This window comes from Bos javanicus, chromosome 20, assembly GCF_032452875.1.
Source record: "Bos javanicus breed banteng chromosome 20, ARS-OSU_banteng_1.0, whole genome shotgun sequence".
Classification (NCBI taxonomy): domain Eukaryota; kingdom Metazoa; phylum Chordata; class Mammalia; order Artiodactyla; family Bovidae; genus Bos; species Bos javanicus.
Genome location: NC_083887.1, coordinates 13,643,196 through 13,663,290, shown reverse-complemented (window position 1 = coordinate 13,663,290; position 20,095 = coordinate 13,643,196). Strand labels below are relative to the sequence as shown.

The window sequence follows — 20,095 nt, the reverse complement described above, 5'->3', positions numbered from 1 at the left end:
ATTTGGAAAATTGCTATAACCATGAATTATTAGGCATGCTTTATTTTATTAGGTTGGAATGAAATACAGAAACCTGATCCTGAAACCTGGGGGATCTCTGGACGGCATGGACATGCTCCAAAATTTCTTGACACGTGAGCCAAACCAAAAAGCGTTTCTAATGAGCCGAGGCCTGCCTGCTCCGTGAACTGGGGCTCTTTGGGAGCCGTCCATGTCTGGAGGACAAGCGACATTACCACGTGTTACTGGCCTGGAAACTGAAGGGAGTTTTGCAGATGAAAATGTAGATTTCTATTAACTTCCTTTTGTTTTTTAATTTGAAAAATTATACAGATGTAAATGGAATTCTAAATACTGTGACTTAAGAAAAGATGTGTTAGAAAATAATTGTACTATAAACTTTCATAAAAATGGATGTGATTTCTTTTTATAAAAGTTTCATATGAATCCAATTTGATTTTTTTACAATTATAATCTAGATAATATAATGTAAGAGGGCTAAGAATTTTTAATTGAATCATACACATTATCTACTTTGATCCTTCTTATATCTCGAAGTTTTATACTTGGGATTTCTCAGCTGATAAATGAATCATCACGTTCCTCTGATAAATATTCTCTCAGAGCCTTGCATCCACTTTAACTCTCTATCTCCCAGTAAAATGTGACCTCTTTGCCTGCATACCTCCGGGCCAGGGGACTATGCCTCAGTAATGCATGTATCTTTGTATTTCAGGCCTCATGATTTCCAGCTTTCCGCCACACTTGATTAATGTTCTTCAAATTGGTTTAGTCTTTCCTGTCTGATGTCCAGTCAGAGAGTACCAAAAAATGAGTTTTAGCTGAAATGGCCTAATGTATATATATTACGAGTTTTAATCTCATGTTAGAGTATTTGAGATCTTGGCTTAGAGGTTCATTTCCACTTCAGCATATAAGATTGTCATGTTTACCAGTTAGAACACTAAGCAAATCTAAGATTATTTTTCCCTTCTCGGGTTTCTAGTAAACAGCAAGGTCTTTGCCTCCTTTACTCTGCTCCTCACCTGAAGTGGCAGGTAAATTGTCACAAAGGCCTGTCTCAAGTGCTGTAGGAAGAGAGCTGAACTGAAGCATAAAAAGTCCAGAAGCCCCCGGAAGTGAGTGGATTCTGCGCAGGAGTCTGTGAGGACGGCCGCTCCAGTGTTACGTGTGCTTCAGCTCAGCCATGGGGAGGAGGCCCCTCTGCGGCTTGTTTCATCTGGTGATTTTAAGCGAGCCTTTGGAGCTCTTTAGCTCTCTTTCCTGTGGGCCTAAATTCGAATTTGCAAACCAGGAAACTTATATACTTACTTTTCCTCTAGGAGTCTACTCAATGAGGAAAGCAAAATAGGATAATAAAAAAATTTTTTTAATTAAAAACTAACTTGGAATGTATGCATCTGCATAGGACTTCTAATTGTTTCCCAGTATGTACTGAGGTATGACTCTGCCGGCCAGGGACAAAATTAGAACCTTTCCATTCTCTAATCCAAATGGACTTTGTGCTAAATAAAAAGATATTATGCTGCATAGTCAAATTATAGACAGCAGGAAAAATCAAGAGCTGTAGTGACACAGAAGAAAATTCAGATTATTATTGTCAAGCAAAATACCCTAAACATCACAGGAAATCCCAGCCTCCCTTCTGAGACAATTGCCTGGCCCTCTCGCCCCCATATTCATCCCGTGTCATCATCTCCGGTCCTTAAAGCTGTTGTTTTTGTTTTGTTTTGATTCTTTTTTTTTTTTTTTGGTCTTAGCAACGTATGGTACTTTTTTCATATCTTTTTTTTCCCCAGACTGTTGTGTTTTCCAGTTTCAGGCAAAAACTCTCTTCAGCTTTTTCTATTGCCCAGTGTGTCTCCTTAACAACAATAACTTTTATCATTTTAAATCTTATTTCATGTGGAAAAACTAGTATTCTACACACAATAAAATTACATTATTATCCAAGAGAATGAATTCACATTTCTTTTATACTTTAATGTTAAAACTGAAATGTATAAGAAAATGGAAGTACTGTGGTATTCTTTTTATTTAGGGTTCACATCTGGTATTTAAAATCTATCAAAGAACATAATGTCTACCAACAGATGAATGGGTAAAGAAGATGTCACACACACACACACACACACACAGAAATACTGCTGCTGCTGCTGCTAAGTCACTTCAGTCGTGTCCGACTCTGTGCGACTCCATAGACGGCAGCCCACCAGGCTCCCCCGTCCCTGGGATTCTCCAGGCAAGAACACTGGAGTGGGTTGCCGTTTCCTTCTCCAATGCATGAAAGTGAAAGTGAAGTCGCTCAGTCTTGTCCAACTCTTCGAGACCCCATGGACTGCAGCCTACCAGGCTCCTCCGTCCATGGGATTTTCCAGGCAAAAGTACTGGAGTGGGGTGCACAGGAATACTATTCAGCTATAAATAAGAAAAAATAATGCCATTTGCATCAGCATGAATGCAGCTAGAGATTATTATACTAAGCAAAATAAGTCAAGAAGAGAAAGACAAATACCAAATAATATCAGTTCAATTCAATTCAGTCACTCAATCGTGTCCAACTCTTTGCAACCCCATGGACCACAGCACTCCAGGCCTCCCTGTCCATCACCAGCTCCCAGAGTTTACGCAAACTCATGTCCATTGAGTTGGTGATGCTATCCAACCATCTCATCCTCTGTCATCCCCTTCTCCTCCTGCCTTCAATCTTTCCCAGCATCAGAGTCTTTTCAAATGAGTCAACTCTTCGCATCAGGTGGCCAAAATATTGGAGTTTCAGCTTCAACATCAGTCCTTCCAGTGAACACCCAGGACTGATCTCCTTTAGGATGGACTGATCGGATCTCCTTGCAGTCCAAGGGAATAATATCACTTAATCACTTTTAGGTTGTGAAATCTAAAGTATAATGCAAGCGAGTCTATCTATGAAACAGAATCATGGGTATAGAGAACAGGCTGGTGGCTGCCAGGGGTGGGAGGGATAGAGGTTCGGGGGGGACAGAGTGGGAGATGGGGGTTAGCAGATGTCAACTCTTCTATACAGAATGGATAAACAACAAGGTCCTGCTATACAGCACAGAGAACCATATTCAATATCCCATGATAAACATATTGGAAAGAATAGAAAAAAATTATATACATATACATATGTATGCTGCTGCTGCTAAGTCGCTTCAGTCGTGTCCGACTCTGTGCGACCCATAGATGGCAGCCCACCAGGCTCCCCCGTCCCTGGGATTCTCCAGGCAAGAACACTGGAGTGAGTTGCCATTTTCTTCTCCAGTGCATGAAAGTGAAAAGTGAAAGTGAAGTCGCTCAGTCGTGTCCGACTCTTCGCAACCCCATGGACTGCTACCAGGCTCCTCTATCCATGGGATTTTCCAGGCAAGAACACTGGAGTGGGTTGGCATTGCCTTCTCCAGGGGCTGGCTCAAGTTGCTCCAAACCTCACGGCTGCCTAGCTGGGGCTTGGCCCACACCTGAAGCTCATATTCTGTCTGGAGTGAGATTCTCCAGGGAGATCCATCCCTGGTTCTGCCTGAGCGTCAGCAGCAGGGCGTCCTCCTAGATGTGGTCCTCACACCTTAACCGGACCTTGAACTCCATGTCATTTTGAATGTAGTGGGATACCCGGGAGACGGTCCAGGTTGTGTTTCACCTGTGGGTCTCTATGTGGATGACTTGGAGGGAGTGGGGCAGAATCAGAGGAATGTAATCGAAGGGCTTGATATCCTGGGTCATCATTCTCCACTCCCTGCCTTCGTAGCACATCACCATCAGTTTCATGACATCCACTGCGGTCAATTTCTGAGCTTCTGGAGAATGTCCTAGGACCAGCTTGCATGCCCAGGAGCCCGGCTTCACTGGTTGTAGCTCACAGGTGTGGTTCCATTGTTTTGTAGGAAAAAGCACCTCTCTCGTAGGCTGAGGGTTCTGCAAGTAGCAGGTGGTGGCTCATAGGCCCTCATTGTGGCTCCGGATGCAGGAGACATTGGTTCTCAAGTTATAGAAGCATGTGATGAAAGTAGGGAAAACCACTAGACCATTCAGGTATGACCTAAATCAAATCCCTTACCATTATACAGTGGAAGAGACAAATAGATTTAAGGGACTAGATCTGATAGACAGAGTGCCTGATGAACTATGGAATGAGGTTCGTGACATTCTATAGGAGACAGGGAACAAGACCATCCCCAAGAAAAAGAAATGCAAAAAAGCAAAATGGCTGTCTGAGGAGGCCTTACAAAGGCCTTACAGGAGGCTGTGAAAGAAGAGAAGTGAAAAGCAAAGGAGAAAAGGAAAGATATACCCATTTGAATGCAGAGTTCCAAAGAATAGCAAGGAGAGATAAGAAAGCCTTCTTTAGTGATTAGTGCAAAGAAAGAGAGGAAAACAATAAAATGGGAAAGGCTAGAGATCTCTTCAAGAAAATTAGAGATACCAAGGGAACATTTCATGCAAAGATGGGCTCAATAGAGGACAGAAATGGTATGGACCTAACAGAAGCAGAAGATATTAAGAATAGGTGGCAAGACTACACAGAAGAACTGTACAAAAAAGATCTTCATGACCCAGATAATCACGATAGTGTGATCACTCACCAGGAGCCAGACTTCCTGGAATGTGAAGTCAAGTGGGCCTTAGAAAGCATCACTACGAACAAAGCTAGTGGAGGTGATGGAGTTCCAGTTGAGCTATTTCAAATCCTAAAAGATGATGCTGTTAATGTGCTGCATTCAATATGTCAGCAAATTTGGAAAACTCAGCAGGGCCACCGGACTGGAAAAGGTCAGTTTTCATTCCAATCCCAAAGAAAGGCAATGCCAAAGATTGCTCAAACTATGCAACAATTGCACTCATCTCACACACTAGTAAAGTAACGCTCAAAATTCTCCAAACCAGGCTTCAGCAATACGTGAACTGTGAACTTCCAGGTGTTCAAGCTGGTTTTAGAAAAGGCAGAGGAACCAGAGATCAAATGGCCAACATCTGTTGGATCATCGAGAAAGCAAGAGAGTTCCAGAAAAACATCTATTTCTGCTTTACTGACTATGCAAAAGCCTTTGACTGTGTGGATCACAATACACTGTGAAAAATTCTAAAAGAGATGGGAATATCAGACCACCTGACCTGCCTCTTGAGAAACCTGTATGCAGGTCAGGAAGCAACAGTTAGAACTGGACATGGAACAACAGACTGGTTCCAAATAGGAAAAGGAGTACATCAAGGCTGTATATTATCACCCTGCTTATTTAACTTATATGCAGAGTACATCATGAGAAATGCTGGGCTGGAAGAAGCACAAGCTGGAATCAAGATTGCCGGGAGAAATATCAATAATGTAAGATATGCAGATGACACCACCCTTCTGGCAGAAAGTGAAGAGGAACTAAAAAGTCTCTTGATGAAAGTGAAAGATGAGAGTGAAAAAGTTGGCTTAAAGCTCAACATTCAGAAAACTAAGATCATGGCATCTGGTCCCATCACTTCATGGCAAATAGATGGGGAAACAGTGGAAACAGTGGCTGACTTTATTTTTCTGGGCTCCAAAATCATTGCAGATGGTGATTGCAGCCATGAAATTAAAAGATGCTTACTCCTTGGAAGGAAAGTTATGACCAACCTAGACAGCACATTAAAAAGCAGAGACATTACTTTGCCAACAAAGGTCCATCTAGTCAAGGCTATGATTTTTTCAGTAGTCATGTATGGATGTGAGAGTTGGACTATAAAGAAAGCTCAGCCCAGGAGAATTAATACTTTTGAACTGTGGTGTTGGAGAAAACTCTTAAGAGTCCCTTGGACTGCAAGGAGATCCAACCAGTCTACCCTAAAGGAAATCAGTCCTGAGTATTGGAAGGACTGATGCTGAAGCTGAAACTCCAATACTTTGGCCACCTGATGTGAAGAGCTGACTCATTGGAAAAGACCCTGATGTTGGGAAAGATCGAGGGCTGGAGGAGAAGGGGACGACAGAGGATGAGATGGCTGGATGGCATCACCGACTTGATGGACATGAGTTTGAGTGAACTACCGGAATTGGTGATGGACAGGGAGGCCTGGCGTGCTGCAATTCATGGGGTTGCAAAGAGTCAGACATGACTGAGGGACTAAACTGAACTGAACTGATGTTGGAAGCATCACTGATGTAGATGCCCGAGGGATGGCCAGGGACAAGAGAAGGATGAGGAAGGACAGACAGCAGGACAGAGCCAGAGCCTACATCACATCCACGGGTGGGGGCTGGGAAGGGAGCCCTGTGTTTAGGACCTGGTGAAGCTCAGCTTCTTGATATCTCAAGAATGGATGTAGGCCATCTCAGAAGGCGAGTGATCAGATTATTTTTAAAGGAGAAATTTCCACTAGAAACAAATCCACCTAAGTGTTTATCTAGTACTGACTGTATCAAAGTAAAGGTTATATAATCTAAATCCCAGGTTAATGTAGCCTCTTCCAACATACCCACAGTGGTGGTTTAATCGCTCAGTAGTGTCTGACTCTTGTGACCCCATGGACTGTAGCCCATCCAGGCTCCTCTGTCCATGGGATTTCTCAGACAAGAATGCTAGAGTGGGTTGCCATATCCTTTCCCAAGGGATCTTCTCCCCCCAGGGATTGAACCCAGGTCTCCTGCACTCAGGCAGGTCTCCTGCATTGCAGGCAGATTCTTTGTTAACTGAGCCACAATAACTATATTAATGGATATATTGTAGAAAAACTTTTTTGGAAAAGTAGGGGTAATGAACACAACAGCCCTTCAAACACTCACTCCAATGACTGATTCTTGAGTGTTTATTTCACTGCATTCACCCTGTAGTTTCCCTTCCTGATAAAACATAGGCCCAATGCATCAGGTCCACTGTGTGTGCACAAGAAAAAGGAAAAGGGAAAATTACAAGCTATTTTGTTCCTGCCCATATGAGTTGACATTCTAGCTGCTTATTTCATAGAGCTTAAAGGCTCACCTAAAATTTTACTGCCATGATAAAATGTCATTAGCATTTGTTGTCAGAGAAACTGTATGGCTTAGAATGTTTTAAAGGTGCGTGTTCCTTGAATCCAACAAGATACTTGACACGTTTATTGAAGTCTTTAAGGCTAACATGGAGGATATGACAGGATAATTGTTAACCAGGTGGATTCCTAGCTATTGAAACAAACTGAATGAGTTGAATAATAATTTATGTTACATTGAGGGAAATCATGGCAAATGAATGGGGAAACAATGGAAACATTGACAGACCTTATCTTTTTAGGCTCCAAAATCACGGCAGATGATGACTGCAGCCATGAAATTCAAAGACACTTGCTCCTTGGAAGAAAAGTTATGACCAACCTAGACAGCATGTCAAAAAACAGAGACATTACTTTGCCAACAAAGGTCCATCTAATCAAGGCTATGGTTTTTTCAGTAGTCTTGTATGGATGTGAGAGAGTTGGACTATAAAGAAAGCTGAGTGCCAAAGAATTGATGCTTTTGAACTGTGGTGTTGAAGAAGACTCTTGAGAGTCCCTTGGACTGCAAGGAGATCCAACCAGTCCATCCTAAAGGAAATCAGTCCTGATTATTCATTGGAAGGACTGATGCTGAAGCTGAAACTCCAATACTTTGGCCACCTGATGTGGAGAACTGATTCATTTGAAAAGACCGTGATGCTGGGACAGATTGAACGCAGGAGAAGGGTACAACAGGATGAAATGGTTGGATAGCATCACCGACTCAATGGACATGAGTTTGAGCAAGCTCCAGAAGTTGGTAATGGACAGGGAGGCCTAGTGTGCTGCAGTCCATGGGGGTCTCAAAGAGTCGGACACAACTGAGCAACTGAGCTGAACTGAACTGAGGGAAATTTTGGATGAAGACATGAGGAATTCTATAGAAAGTATTCTATATTCTATTGAAAAGTGAAGTTGTTCAGTCGAGTCTAACTCTGTGTGATCCCACGGACTGTAGCCAGCAAGGCTCCTCTATCCATGGGATTTTCCAGCCAAGAATACTGGAGTGGGTTGCCATTTCTTTCTCCAGGGGATCTTCCCGACCCAGGGATTGAACCTGAATATCCTGCACTCCAGGCAGACTCTTTACCATCTGAGCCACTAGGGAAGCTTCTGTATTCTATAAAAGGTACAATCAAATTTACAGATAACAGAGCTAGAGTGGTTAAATACGATGATATTATTAAGATTTAGAGCTGTTTCACTGCCGAGACAAATTTAAGATAAATTTGGGCACATTTCATGCCTATGTCAAACTTGACTTGATAGTGGTATACTCAGGAGAAAATGTCCTGGAATTTTTATGTGACCAAATCCCAGTATAAGCCCACAGTCCTGCACAGCTGGGGAGGGAACAGGAGGCGAGAACTAAAGCTTTGTAAAAGTGTGTCGATGGAAGGATGTGTCCAGGTCAAAAGAATAGTCCCACTGTACTCCAACATGTTAAGATCAGTCACGGTTAGAATATCGCGTTCCAATCAAGGTGTCACATTTTAAGCAGATTTGGGGTGCCTATTACAGCATTTGGAAGGATAAATAACAGGAGGATGATGATTTGACTTCTCAAGAAGAATACGTAAAAGAATTAGGGAAGTTCAGTCTGGAGTTGAATTCACACATACCAGTGATACCTGTTTACAAATACTTGAAGGGTATGGAAGAGAGAATAAGGTTACTCTTCATTGCTTCAGAAGCCAAAGCTTTAGAGAAATAGTTGAAAATTTTCATGAGACTTTAGTTCAGTATGAGGAATGAGTTTCTAATGATTGTTGTTGACTACAAATACATTATGCTACTGCTGTTAATGAGTGTTCAAACAAATCCTGTGCTTACCAAGACTGTTAAAGAGAGAATTGCTCCTTTGAGTAGAGAGTCATGCCAGATCAACTTTGAAGTCTCCTCCACAAAGTTTAAGATGCAACAAATAATCATCAGAAAAACATCACTCAGATGAAAGAAACGTTTACAATGCTGGATCTTAGAAATGGCATTTAGATAACTGCAGCTCCATTATACTGGAGGGATATAGTTGAAGCATTGTCTTCCTCCTCATTCATGATCAGCCCATGTTTATCTAGACATTATTGTTTCCTGGTGGGTAATCTGTTAACTGAGAATGGGAGGTTAAGAGCCGTATATGACCGTAAGAAAGCCAAAGCCTCTTACACAATGAATAAAAGTTATTTTTCTTCCTTTAGAGAGTTAACAGTTGCTCTCTGTCCATTCCGCCCACCACTGTCTTCATCAAACATACAAAGAGGCAAAAATCTAACTCAAATACTCAAGCTTATTATGCATGCACTTCACCTCATTGCCATCTCTTTGAGTCCTTGTTTCTATCTCTGTCTTCCACAGTTCTTGATTCATAGGGAATAGTCCATAAACGCTTGTTAAATAAAAACATCTTCTTTGAGATTACTTTTTGCTATAAATCCTTATAGCATTTTTTCTACTATTAGATATTAATTAGACATCTAATTTATAAATTATCTAATTTATATCTAGATATCTAAACATAATATCTAATTTATAAATTAATCTAAAATGACATAGATCAATTTTTTTACATCTTCCACAAGAAAAGGCCCTTTTCCATAGTGTCCTGAAGATTTTCTGTGTGAAGTAGACGGGAGAAACATGCTTTTTGAAAAAAGAAAACTTAGGGAGTGGAGAACGTTTATGAAGATTCCTCCACTTCCTCCATTTTAGATTATGTTCTAAACCTCAGGATATCTTAATCTAGAATCCCCAGTTCACTAGAAGATCTACAAAACGAGGAGGAGAACACATGTCTACAACTGCCCTAAAATCATGTTGACATTTTTGTATACATGAATAAGTGCAGACTTTCTGGTGGAAGTGTCCCTACCAGTAATCAGAAAATTTTAAGAACTACTATCTTAACTTTTTTTCAGACTTTTGTTTTTATAATTCAATTTGAAGGCTACAAAGTACCCATTATGTATCAGGTGCTGTGCCTGGTACTGAGGATACAAAAATGACAGACAACCTTGAACTCAATTTGCTCACAATGTATGAGGATGGCAATTAAGTTCATCACATGTTGAGAAATTATAAAAGAAAGGTCTGTTTAAAAGCCTTTCTGCTGTTTTTCTCCAACTCTGGTTGATTCCATTGTACAGTTAGACCCTTGTGCCACAAAATCCCAGGTGGATCCGTGGTAAAGAACTGCCTGCCAAAGCAGAAGACACAGGTTTGATCCCTGGTGGGGAAAATCCCCTGAAGAAGGAAATGGCAACCATCCAGTATTCTTGCCTGGGAAATCCCATGGACAGAAGTCTGGTGGCTACAGTATATGGGGTTGCAAAAAGAGTTGGTCATGACTTAACTACTGAACAACAATGCCACCTACCACCAGAAACTTCTTTCTAACATAATGATTGACTTTCTCTTTTCAGCCTGTCACCAGTGGGATTAAATGGTGTTCTCACCTGGGGTGGTTCAGACAGTAAAGAAACTGCCTGCAATGCAGGAGATCCAGGCTTGATCCCTGGGTCTGGAAGATCCCCTGGAGTAGGAAATGGCAACCCACTCCAGTATTCTTGCCTGGAGAATTTCATGGACAGAGGAGCCTGGTGGGCTACAGTCCCTGGGGTCACAAAGAGTCAGACACAACTCTGGGGTCACAAAGAGTCAGACACAACTGAGTGACTATCTGTTAAACCCAGGAGTTTTTAAGACTCTGTGTCTAAAGGACTCATAAGCAATGGATGAAAATGTTCACTTTAACTATTTTTACATATTGTGATCAAACCTCTAGCCATTAGAGGAATGGTGTGGGATTTTTCTTGACCTGATAAATATTATATGCCAAAGAGGCAGTGGTACAGCCTATAAATCTAGAAGACAGGCTAAGATGACCTTTGAGCTATTTACAGAAGGTCCAAAAGTAGTCAAGATTCCTTCCTTCCTTCTTCCATGAGTGTTGTTAATGTTCGTTTACTACCAATAGAAGCCAAAGGAAAAGCACCCAACTCTTCAGTCCTTCATCAATATTTGTAACCTCCTTATATGATGACAACTAATTAAGCATTAGATCAATGAATGACTATAACAGCATCAGAGTTTCAGGTTCACGAGGAGTACTGGAACTGGACTTTCAACTTACACTCATTTCCTTGTGTAAATGTACATTAATTTGTTTAATCATTTCCCTGTCTATGAACTTTTCGGTCATTTTCACTGTTTGGACGTTACAAACAATGCTTCCAGGATTATCTCTGTAAATATGTAATTTTCCACATCCGTTAGTTTAGCTCTTAAATTCTTAAAAGTCTAATTCCTGGTTCAGAGGGTAGAGACATGTTAATATTGTTGAGATATATCGTCAAGTAGCCATGTTTCATAATGTTTACAACAATTGTTTAACATTGAGGCAGTCACTAGAGATAAATGAGGAAAAGTGATCAGCAAACAAAGCAAAATATCTGGCGTGACATCATTTATATTGCTTTCTTTGTCCATTGCTGATGAGGACTAAAGGTTACTTCTTTTAGAAAATGGAAGGAGTGAGTCCAGACAGGAATTTTCTTTCTCTAGGGTAGGTCCCCAAAGGAATGTAAGACTTTATCCCAGAACAAAGCCGTCATCAGTCCCTTTGTATTCTGGGCAAAGTAGAGAAAACCAAAAGATCCATTTTGTCATCCCCTGTCTCAAATCAGATGCCTTTCTGTGGTCTTAAATGTTTGTGTGACTGACAAGTGGGACTTCTGTTATAATTCACAATGCAATCACTGTTCTAAACATGCACATGGCCCACTCTGTCTCAGCTTCAATTATAAAATCTTCAGCCAGAGGCTATTATCCTCTGTTTTGTTCTGTCAGCAGCACAGCGAGCCAGTGAATTTCCAACTGGGATCAGGTGGCAAGAGAGAAATTTCTCACACTTCATCAAGCCTTTATGCACCCCAGTATATTGCCTCCTTTAGGGAGTGGGGCCCTGATTGGGGAAGTTCCCTCGATGGCTGTACAGAATCTGTGACAGCGCATAAAGCTTTGGCTTCTTTCATAACTCATCAACTAAATTTTAAATAAGATTATAAAGTTGTTCTAGGAAAGCCAGACAGCTACCTGGTTGACCTTTATCTGCTGAAATTCGGATGAAGGGGGTGGGGGAAATTGCTAAGCCCTGGTTAAACTTTTTAAGCCCTAGTTTAACTTTTCCCTAGTTAAAAATAACCTGTGTTATAAGGGTGGTGTGCAATTGTGTTCAAGTCTATAACGATCTTATTAGTTGCTCTGACTACCTAGTCAGTTTCTCCGAGCCCTATCAGAATCCAGGCAGGGCGTGTTAGTTCAACAACACACTGTTGTCTATGGTGCCAGGAGACAAATGTCAATGTGCCTGCTGCATTCCTCTGGGATAATAGAAATGAAGTCACTACATTAGAAAATGAGTCATGGGTCCAGGTACACGTCTCACCCTGAACACACAGCCTCTCCCAGTTTAAGGTCATTAATCCATCAGCTGGACGAGTTCTAGTACCCAGGAGAGAGTGAGACAGAAATGTCGCTTTAGGAGCATTGAGGTTTACGATATTCGAGAGGGTAATGACAGTGGTTGCTGCAGACACTGAAGTTTAAATGTGTCTATCAGAAGGTGAACGCTGAGAGGTCAGGCTAGAATGGAGGGCTGAGGACTCGACAGCTCGAAGGGCTGTCTATGAACTGGGGCAATTTTGGGAAACAGAGGGGGAGCAGAACTAACATTCAAGAGAAGAAAATGTTGTCTTTCAAGGACCTACTTGATTACCAAATGATTACTTTAATTCAAGAGGTGTAGGAGAAGTTTTACTTTTCAAAAACAATATAGCAGATACCTAACCACTTCCAAAATTTTTTCAGGTCTTGCTAAGCTTTCATAATAAAAGGTATGAAATTAGAAGGAAACTCCTAGATACTTCCTTATTACCTGCTATGTAGTCAAAGTTTTGTACTCATGTTTTAATGGAACATTACCAGAGGTGACCTTTACTGCGCGTGCCAGAGAAACCTAGCTGTCACCTTGAGACTCTAGAGGAAGCATAATAGGAGCTGTTTGGCAAACTTAACAAAAGTTTATAACATTCCTAAACAGCCTAATGAATAAATAAAAGGGGGAAAACGGTATTGCTCCATCCTCTAGGAACCTAGAATCAACATACAAAAATTGGAAATTATCATTTTTATCCTGACTTTGATCTTGAACACTTCTTTGTGCCCACAAAACTCATTCTGCACCTCCACCCTGTCCTACACTTTCTCACTCACACCACATTCTTTGAGGACAGAAAATACAGTTTCAGGTTGGGAGTTTCCTTTGATGCTAAGACACTTTAAAGGTAAGTATAAAAAAATGAGAGAAGTAAATGTTTATTCCTTTCCCAACTGAATTTTGCAAAGCAAACTGCAAGAGAAAACAATCCATTCTCAGTCAGTGTGCATTTGTTCCCTCCTGTCTCTCTCTCATTCTGCTCAGGATTAAATGTTCCCCTTGTGCTCAACCAAAATGGAAATATGATCTCATGTTTGTTTATTGTGTTGCCTTTCTATCTCATAGGCCAATGCAATACAGGGTAAATTTTGATTTATTGGTGTTACTTCGTCCCCCAAACACAGGGAAACTCTTCAGGGAGCTTGCTGTGAGCGTCTCCAAGAGCAGCTGAATCGCCAAGGTAGACAGTGTATAAAAATAGTGATGCTTCAAGGTGCTAAAGGGACATCATTCAGTACAGTCACTGCCACACTCCAGGTGCAAGTTCAAGCATTCTACCAGACATGATTGCCAAATATGAATCAAACTAATTTATTATCAATGCTCTTCTTAAATCTTCTGATCTTGGGATTTTTCCAGTGAGAAAGGGGGCTATTTTCCATTCCCCATACAAAATACAAAAAGTCTGATCACATTATACACTTAGTCAAGTGAGCAGGAAATTATCAAGAAAAAATTATCTGTCTCAAATAACAGTGTGGAGAGAAACAGACAAGTGTCTGAATTTGTGTGTTTATTTCTTTTCTCTCACTGTCATTTCTTTATTTCCAATAAGCAATAAAATATATTTCAAAGGACAAAACAGGGTAACTTATATAACAAAATGAAGAGATTCATAATAGCCTTTACAATTGCCCATGATAAAGAAAACAAATTTCCAATATGGAAAATGGGATTAAATGTTAGAAACTGATGAGTTTTAAATGCATATGAAATATCACAGAAAAAAGAAATTATTTCCATTCACACCATCAGACTGGCAGCAACCTGACACTATCTATTAAGATTGAAGTTGCACACATCCAGTAATTCCACTCCAACATATGTGCCACCAGAAACTCTCCAGCATGTGTACCATGAGGGTCTTCTGGAGCATTCACAATATCTTTGTTGGGAATTGTGTAACAGCAAAAATCACCAAAATATCCATCTACATAAGAGTGAATAATGCATTGTGTATATTTGAACAATGGACTATATTGCATTTAGGATGAGTGAGCTAAACTATATATATCAATATATATGTAATACAAGAGCAATGTTGAGCAAAAAGTGTCATTGCAGAAGGATATGTTTGGGGGTACCAAATATATATACATATGTGTATATATATAAAACTTTATTTATATACATATTCAAACCAATACTATGTATCTTGGATCTATTCTTAGTAGAAAAGCATAAAACACCCATGTGGGGATTTCCCTAGTTGTACATTGGTTAAGATTCCATGCTCCCACTGCAGGGGGTGAGGATTCAAGCCCTGGTAGGGGAACTAAGAACCACATGCCACATGGCAGGCCAAAATAAAAAAAAAATTTTAGGTTAAAAAAAAAATCCACATGAAAATGGAAACCAAATTCATAACTGTGTTCAAACACAAATTCAAACATAAATTCAGAACTGTGTTTTCCTGTGGTAAAGTATAGAGGAGAAGGGGATCTGCAAAACATATTCAGGGAACTTCAACTGTAAGTGCAATTTTTTCTTAAAAAATTCAGTGCAAATATTGTGTGATATAAGATTTTCAAAGTTTTGTTGTTTATTGCTTGAAATATTTTATAAATAAAAAATAATACTTATGCAGAATTTGTAAGAATGTAGCTTTCAAAGCAAATTTCTGCCAGTCCATCCAACTTCAGTTTTGCAAACTCAGTCATATAGAATTCCCACAGTCAAACTTTTTGTTTAAGAATGTCCCTTGCCTCCATAAAAGCCCAAAATGAGCACCCTACTCTAATAAAAATCTGAAACAGTTGAGGTTGTTATATGAAAAGCATGGGAGTTAGCACGCCTGAGTCCTGTCATCTTGGCCTCAGTGGTAGCCTTGGCCCCAAGACTTAATCTACAGGAGTTGGGTTAGATCCCTTACTGCTCCTTGCCAGGTTGTAGTGCTTGAACCATATTCATCAGCAGCCCCCTTTCTCCTTCTTCTTAACACAGCCCAGATTTTCATCAAGTATCTTGATTTATCTAAGGGTTATCACAAGACTCTTGCCAATAACTGATTTGGAGATGGTTATATAAATTAATCTGCACCAATAAAAAGTAAGGAGAACTTTACTGAGGACCTCCAAGGACACTTCCCTACTTCTCAAGATAAAGCTACAGAAAGAAAGGGGCTTTTCCTCTGTCACTGTTGTATATAGATTTGAGACCCAGAACTGTACCAGCCACCTACCTATCAAGCTGAAAACTACCAACACTGAGTAAAGAACAGAACCAAGAGAGCTAAAGTGAACAGAGTCAGTGCAGCTAGATTATGTCAACCCGGAAGAATACCTCACCTCTGGGCATCCAAGTAAGCGAGTCAATCTATTTCTGTGTTGTGTAAACCAGTTAGAGTTGGGTTTTTGTTACTTGTGGCCAAAGACATTGTTCCTGAATGAAGCACACATATATGATTCAGCTTCCTCAACTGTGAGCAGGGATATTAATGCCTGCCCTGCCCTCCTACTTCACGCAGTGGTTTTGGAGATCAAGATGAGGACGTGAATGTGCTTTGTAAACTATAAATTATTGTTCAAGGGCAAACTGGTAGTATCAATAATGATTTTGTTATGCATAAAAAAGAATGAAATAATGCCACTTGCAGCTACATGGATGGACCTAGAGATTATGACACTAAGCAAAGTCAGTCAGAAGGGAGAAGATAAACACCATATGATACCACTTATACATGTAATCTAAAATAAGACAAAATGTATTTATCTACACAACAGAGACAAACTCAGAGACCTGTGGTTGCCAAGGGCGAGGGGAGTGGAGGAGAGACGAATTGGGAGTTTGGAATTAGCAGATATACACTGTTATATGTACAATGGATAACAGAGTCCTATTGTATAGCACAATAATATCCTGTTATAAAACATAATGGAAAAGAAAAAATAACTTTGCTAAGAAGTGTGAGGTACAAATTATTTGTTCACTATAAGAATTATGTATGTCTGAGAATATATAACTATTCAACTTATTTTAACTTGACAGATACTTCCAGAAACTTTATGAGAATTTACACATCACTCTTTTATATCATATAAAATAGTTACACTTTTACAGTATCAGTTGAGAACATCTTCAGCAATGAGTTTTTACACAAGTACAATAGCTATTTATGTTAAAGGATTTAAAAGACAGTTGTCTATAAAATATGGTCTCCTTGCTTAAAAACTATGTGATCTTTGTCATAACCTATCTGTGTCTCAGTATGTATAGTATCTGTAAGGGTTAAGGGAGAAAATACCTGTAACAAACTTAGATCAGGACCTGCCACATAGCAACAAACAGAATAGCAGCCAATAGTTACTTAGCACTTACTATGTTCCAGACATGTTCCAGGCTCTTCACATTCATCAGTTCATACAGCAGAACTCTATTGCTGCACTGTGGTAGTTTTAATTTTTAAAATAAATTTACTATTAAAAAAATCATATTCCTTGTGTTTGATCTTTGTTAATTTGATTAATATGTGTCTTGGGGTGTTTCTCCTTGGGTTTATCCTGTTTGGGACTCTCTGGGTTTCTTGGACTTGGTGATTATTTCCTTCCCCATTTTAGGGAAGTTTTCAACTATTATCTCCTCAAGTATTTTCTCATGGTCTTTCTTTTTGTCTTCTTCTTCTGGAACCCCTATGATTCGAATGTTGTAGCGTTTAATATTGTCCTGGAGGTCTCTGAGATTGTCCTCATTTCTTTTAATTCGTTTTTCTTTTATCCTCTCTGATTCATTTATTTCTACCATTCTATCTTCTAATTCACTAATCCTATCTTCTGCCTCTGTTATTCTACTATTTGTTGCCTCCAGAGTGTTTTTAATTTCATTTATTGCATTATTCATTATATATTGACTCTTTTTTATTTCTTCTAGGTCCTTGTTAAACCTTTCTTGCATCTTCTCAATCCTTGTCTCCAGGCTATTTATCTGTGATTCCATTTTAATTTCAAGATTTTGGATCAATTTCACTCTCATTATTTGGAATTCTTTATCAGGTAGATTCCCTATCTCTTCCTCTTTTGTTTGGTTTGGTGGGCATTTATCCTGTTCCTGTATCTGCTGGGTATTCCTCTGTCTCTTCATCTTGTTTAAATTGCTGAGTTTGGGAGTCCTTTCTGTATTCTGGCAGTTATATTAAAAGCAGTAAGGGAAAAACAACAAATAACACACAAGGGAATTCCCATAAGGATAACAGCTGATCTTTCAATAGAAACTCTTCAAGCCAGGAGGGAATGGCAAGACATACTTAAAATGATGAAAGAAAATAACCTACAGCCCATATTATTGTACCCAGCAAGGATCTCATTCAAGTATAAAGGAGAAATCAAAAGCTTTTCAGACAAGCAAAAGCTGAGAGAATTCTGCACCATCAAACCAGCTCTCCAACAAATACTAAAGGATATTCTCTAGACAGGAAACACAAAAATGGTGTATAAACTCGAACCCAAAACAATAAAGTAAATGGCAACGGGATCATACTTATCAGTAATTACCTTAAACGTAAATGGGTTGAATGCCCCAACCAAAAGACAAAGACTGGCTGAATGGATACAAAAACAAGACCCCTACATATGTTGTCTACAAGAGACCCACCTCAAAACAGGGGACACATACAGACTGAAAGTGAAGGGCTGGAAAAAGATTTTCCATGCAAATAGGGACCAAAAGAAAGCAGGAGTCACAATACTCGTATCAGATAAATTAGACTTTAAAACAAAGGCTGTGAAAAGAGACAAAGAAGGTCACTACATAATGATCAAAGGATCAATCCAAGAAGAAGATATAACAATTATAAATATATATGCACCCAACATGGGAGCACTGCAGTATGTAAGACAAATACTAACAAGTATGAAAGGAGAAATTAACAATAACACAATAATAGTGGGAGACTTTAATACCCCACTCACACCTATGGATAGATCAACTAAACAGAAAATTAACAAGGAAACACAAACTTTAAACGATACAATAGACCAGTTAGACCTAATTGATAGCTATAGGACATTTCATCCCCCCCCCCAAAAAAAAGACTGCTCACTATGGCAATTATTGAAGCTGACTTAGGGTGACATAGAGGCTTATTTCCCTTTACCCTTCTGAGTTCTTAGCTGAGGATCTCTGTAAGAAATGACAGAATAGCAGGACAAAATCAAACAGAAGTTTATTAACATAAAAAAATAAATAAAATAAAAAGGAAGCAAATTCTAACACAGATTACAACATAGATAGACCTTGAAAATAGCTAAATGGAATAAGCCCAGTCACAAAAGAACAAATACTGTGTGATTCCACTTGCATGAGCTATCTCGAATAAGCAAATTCATAGAGTCAAAAAAAAAAAAAAAAGACTTTAAAAAAAAAAATAAATAAAAAATAAAATAAAATAAAAAAATCATATTCCTATTAATTCAAAAAATTCAAACAATACAGAAAAGTACAAAATGTAACAAAAGTCACCAAAAATTGCATATTATTACTTGGATGCTGGATAAGTTACTAGACACTTCTCTGTTTAATATGGAATGTACACATATGTACACATTCATGTACAGGAGCATATGTGTGTATGTATATGTGTGTGTATATGTTTGTGTGTGTGTATGCTTAGTCGCTTCAGTCATGTCCAGCTCTTTGCGACCCCATGAACTGTAGCCCTCCAGGCTCCTCTGTCTGTGGGATTTTCCAGGCAAGAAGACTGGAGTAGGTCGCTATACCCTCCTCCAGGGGATCTTCCCAATCCATGGGTTTAACTGGAGTCTCTTTCATCTCCTGCACTGGGGGCAGGTTCTTCCCCACTGGGCTTCCCTTGTGGCTCAGCTGGTAAAGAGTCTGCCTGCAATGTGAGAGACCTGGGTTCATCGCTGGGTTGGGAAGATCCCCTGGAGAAGGGAACTGCTACGTAGCTACTACAGTATCCTGGCCTGGAGAATTCTGTGGACTATATAGTATTCCAGCATTCTGGCCTGGAGAATTCCGTGGACTGTATAGTCCATGGGGTCGCCAGGAGTCAGACAGGACTGAGTGACTTTCACTGTGTTCCACTGTGTTCTTTACCACTAGTGCCACCTGGGAGGCCCGTATATGTACGTACATGTACATGTACGTCACTTACACATATGTGCACTTTTTTTTTAGAAAGACAGAAAGAAAAAAATAGCATTATTTCTAAAACTGTTTAGCCAGTTCTACATCCTAGGGGATAAAAGAGGTAAGACTTTTTCATATTCTTTGGGATATTGCTTATAAGTGAGTAGAGTCTGGACAGGCAGCAGACACCTAAATACATCGTTATATACACAGGGCCATATGTTCTTTTTTTTACTGGTCTTAATTAACAATTCAGTAAAGTATACTCATATTGTTGTGCAATAGATGTACAGAACTTTTTCATCTTGCAAAACTGAAACTCTCCACCCATTAAACAACTACTTTTCATTTTCTCCTTCCACCATCCCTGGTACCATTCTACTTTCTATGAATTTGCAGCAATCTTATCTTTCGTACCTCAACTTTTATTACTCAGCACTTACTATATTCATACTTGGTGAGTAAATGAATGAATCCATATTTGCACTATACAAAAACAAA

The 20,095-nt window shown here is 39.6% G+C and overlaps 1 protein-coding gene across 3 annotated transcripts in view; it reads left to right on the top strand.

The window, feature by feature from the left end:
• Positions 1 to 1,979, top strand: part of NLN (neurolysin) — a 100,626-nt gene extending 98,647 nt beyond the window's left edge. For all 3 annotated transcript variants that reach the window (XM_061393402.1, XM_061393404.1, XM_061393403.1), the window contains one exon: positions 53 to 1,979. In XM_061393402.1, the coding sequence (XP_061249386.1) occupies positions 53 to 187 (135 nt within the window). In that variant the 3' untranslated portion in view covers positions 188 to 1,979. The remainder of the gene's footprint in view (positions 1 to 52) is intronic.
• The last annotated feature ends 18,116 nt before the right edge of the window (positions 1,980 to 20,095 follow it).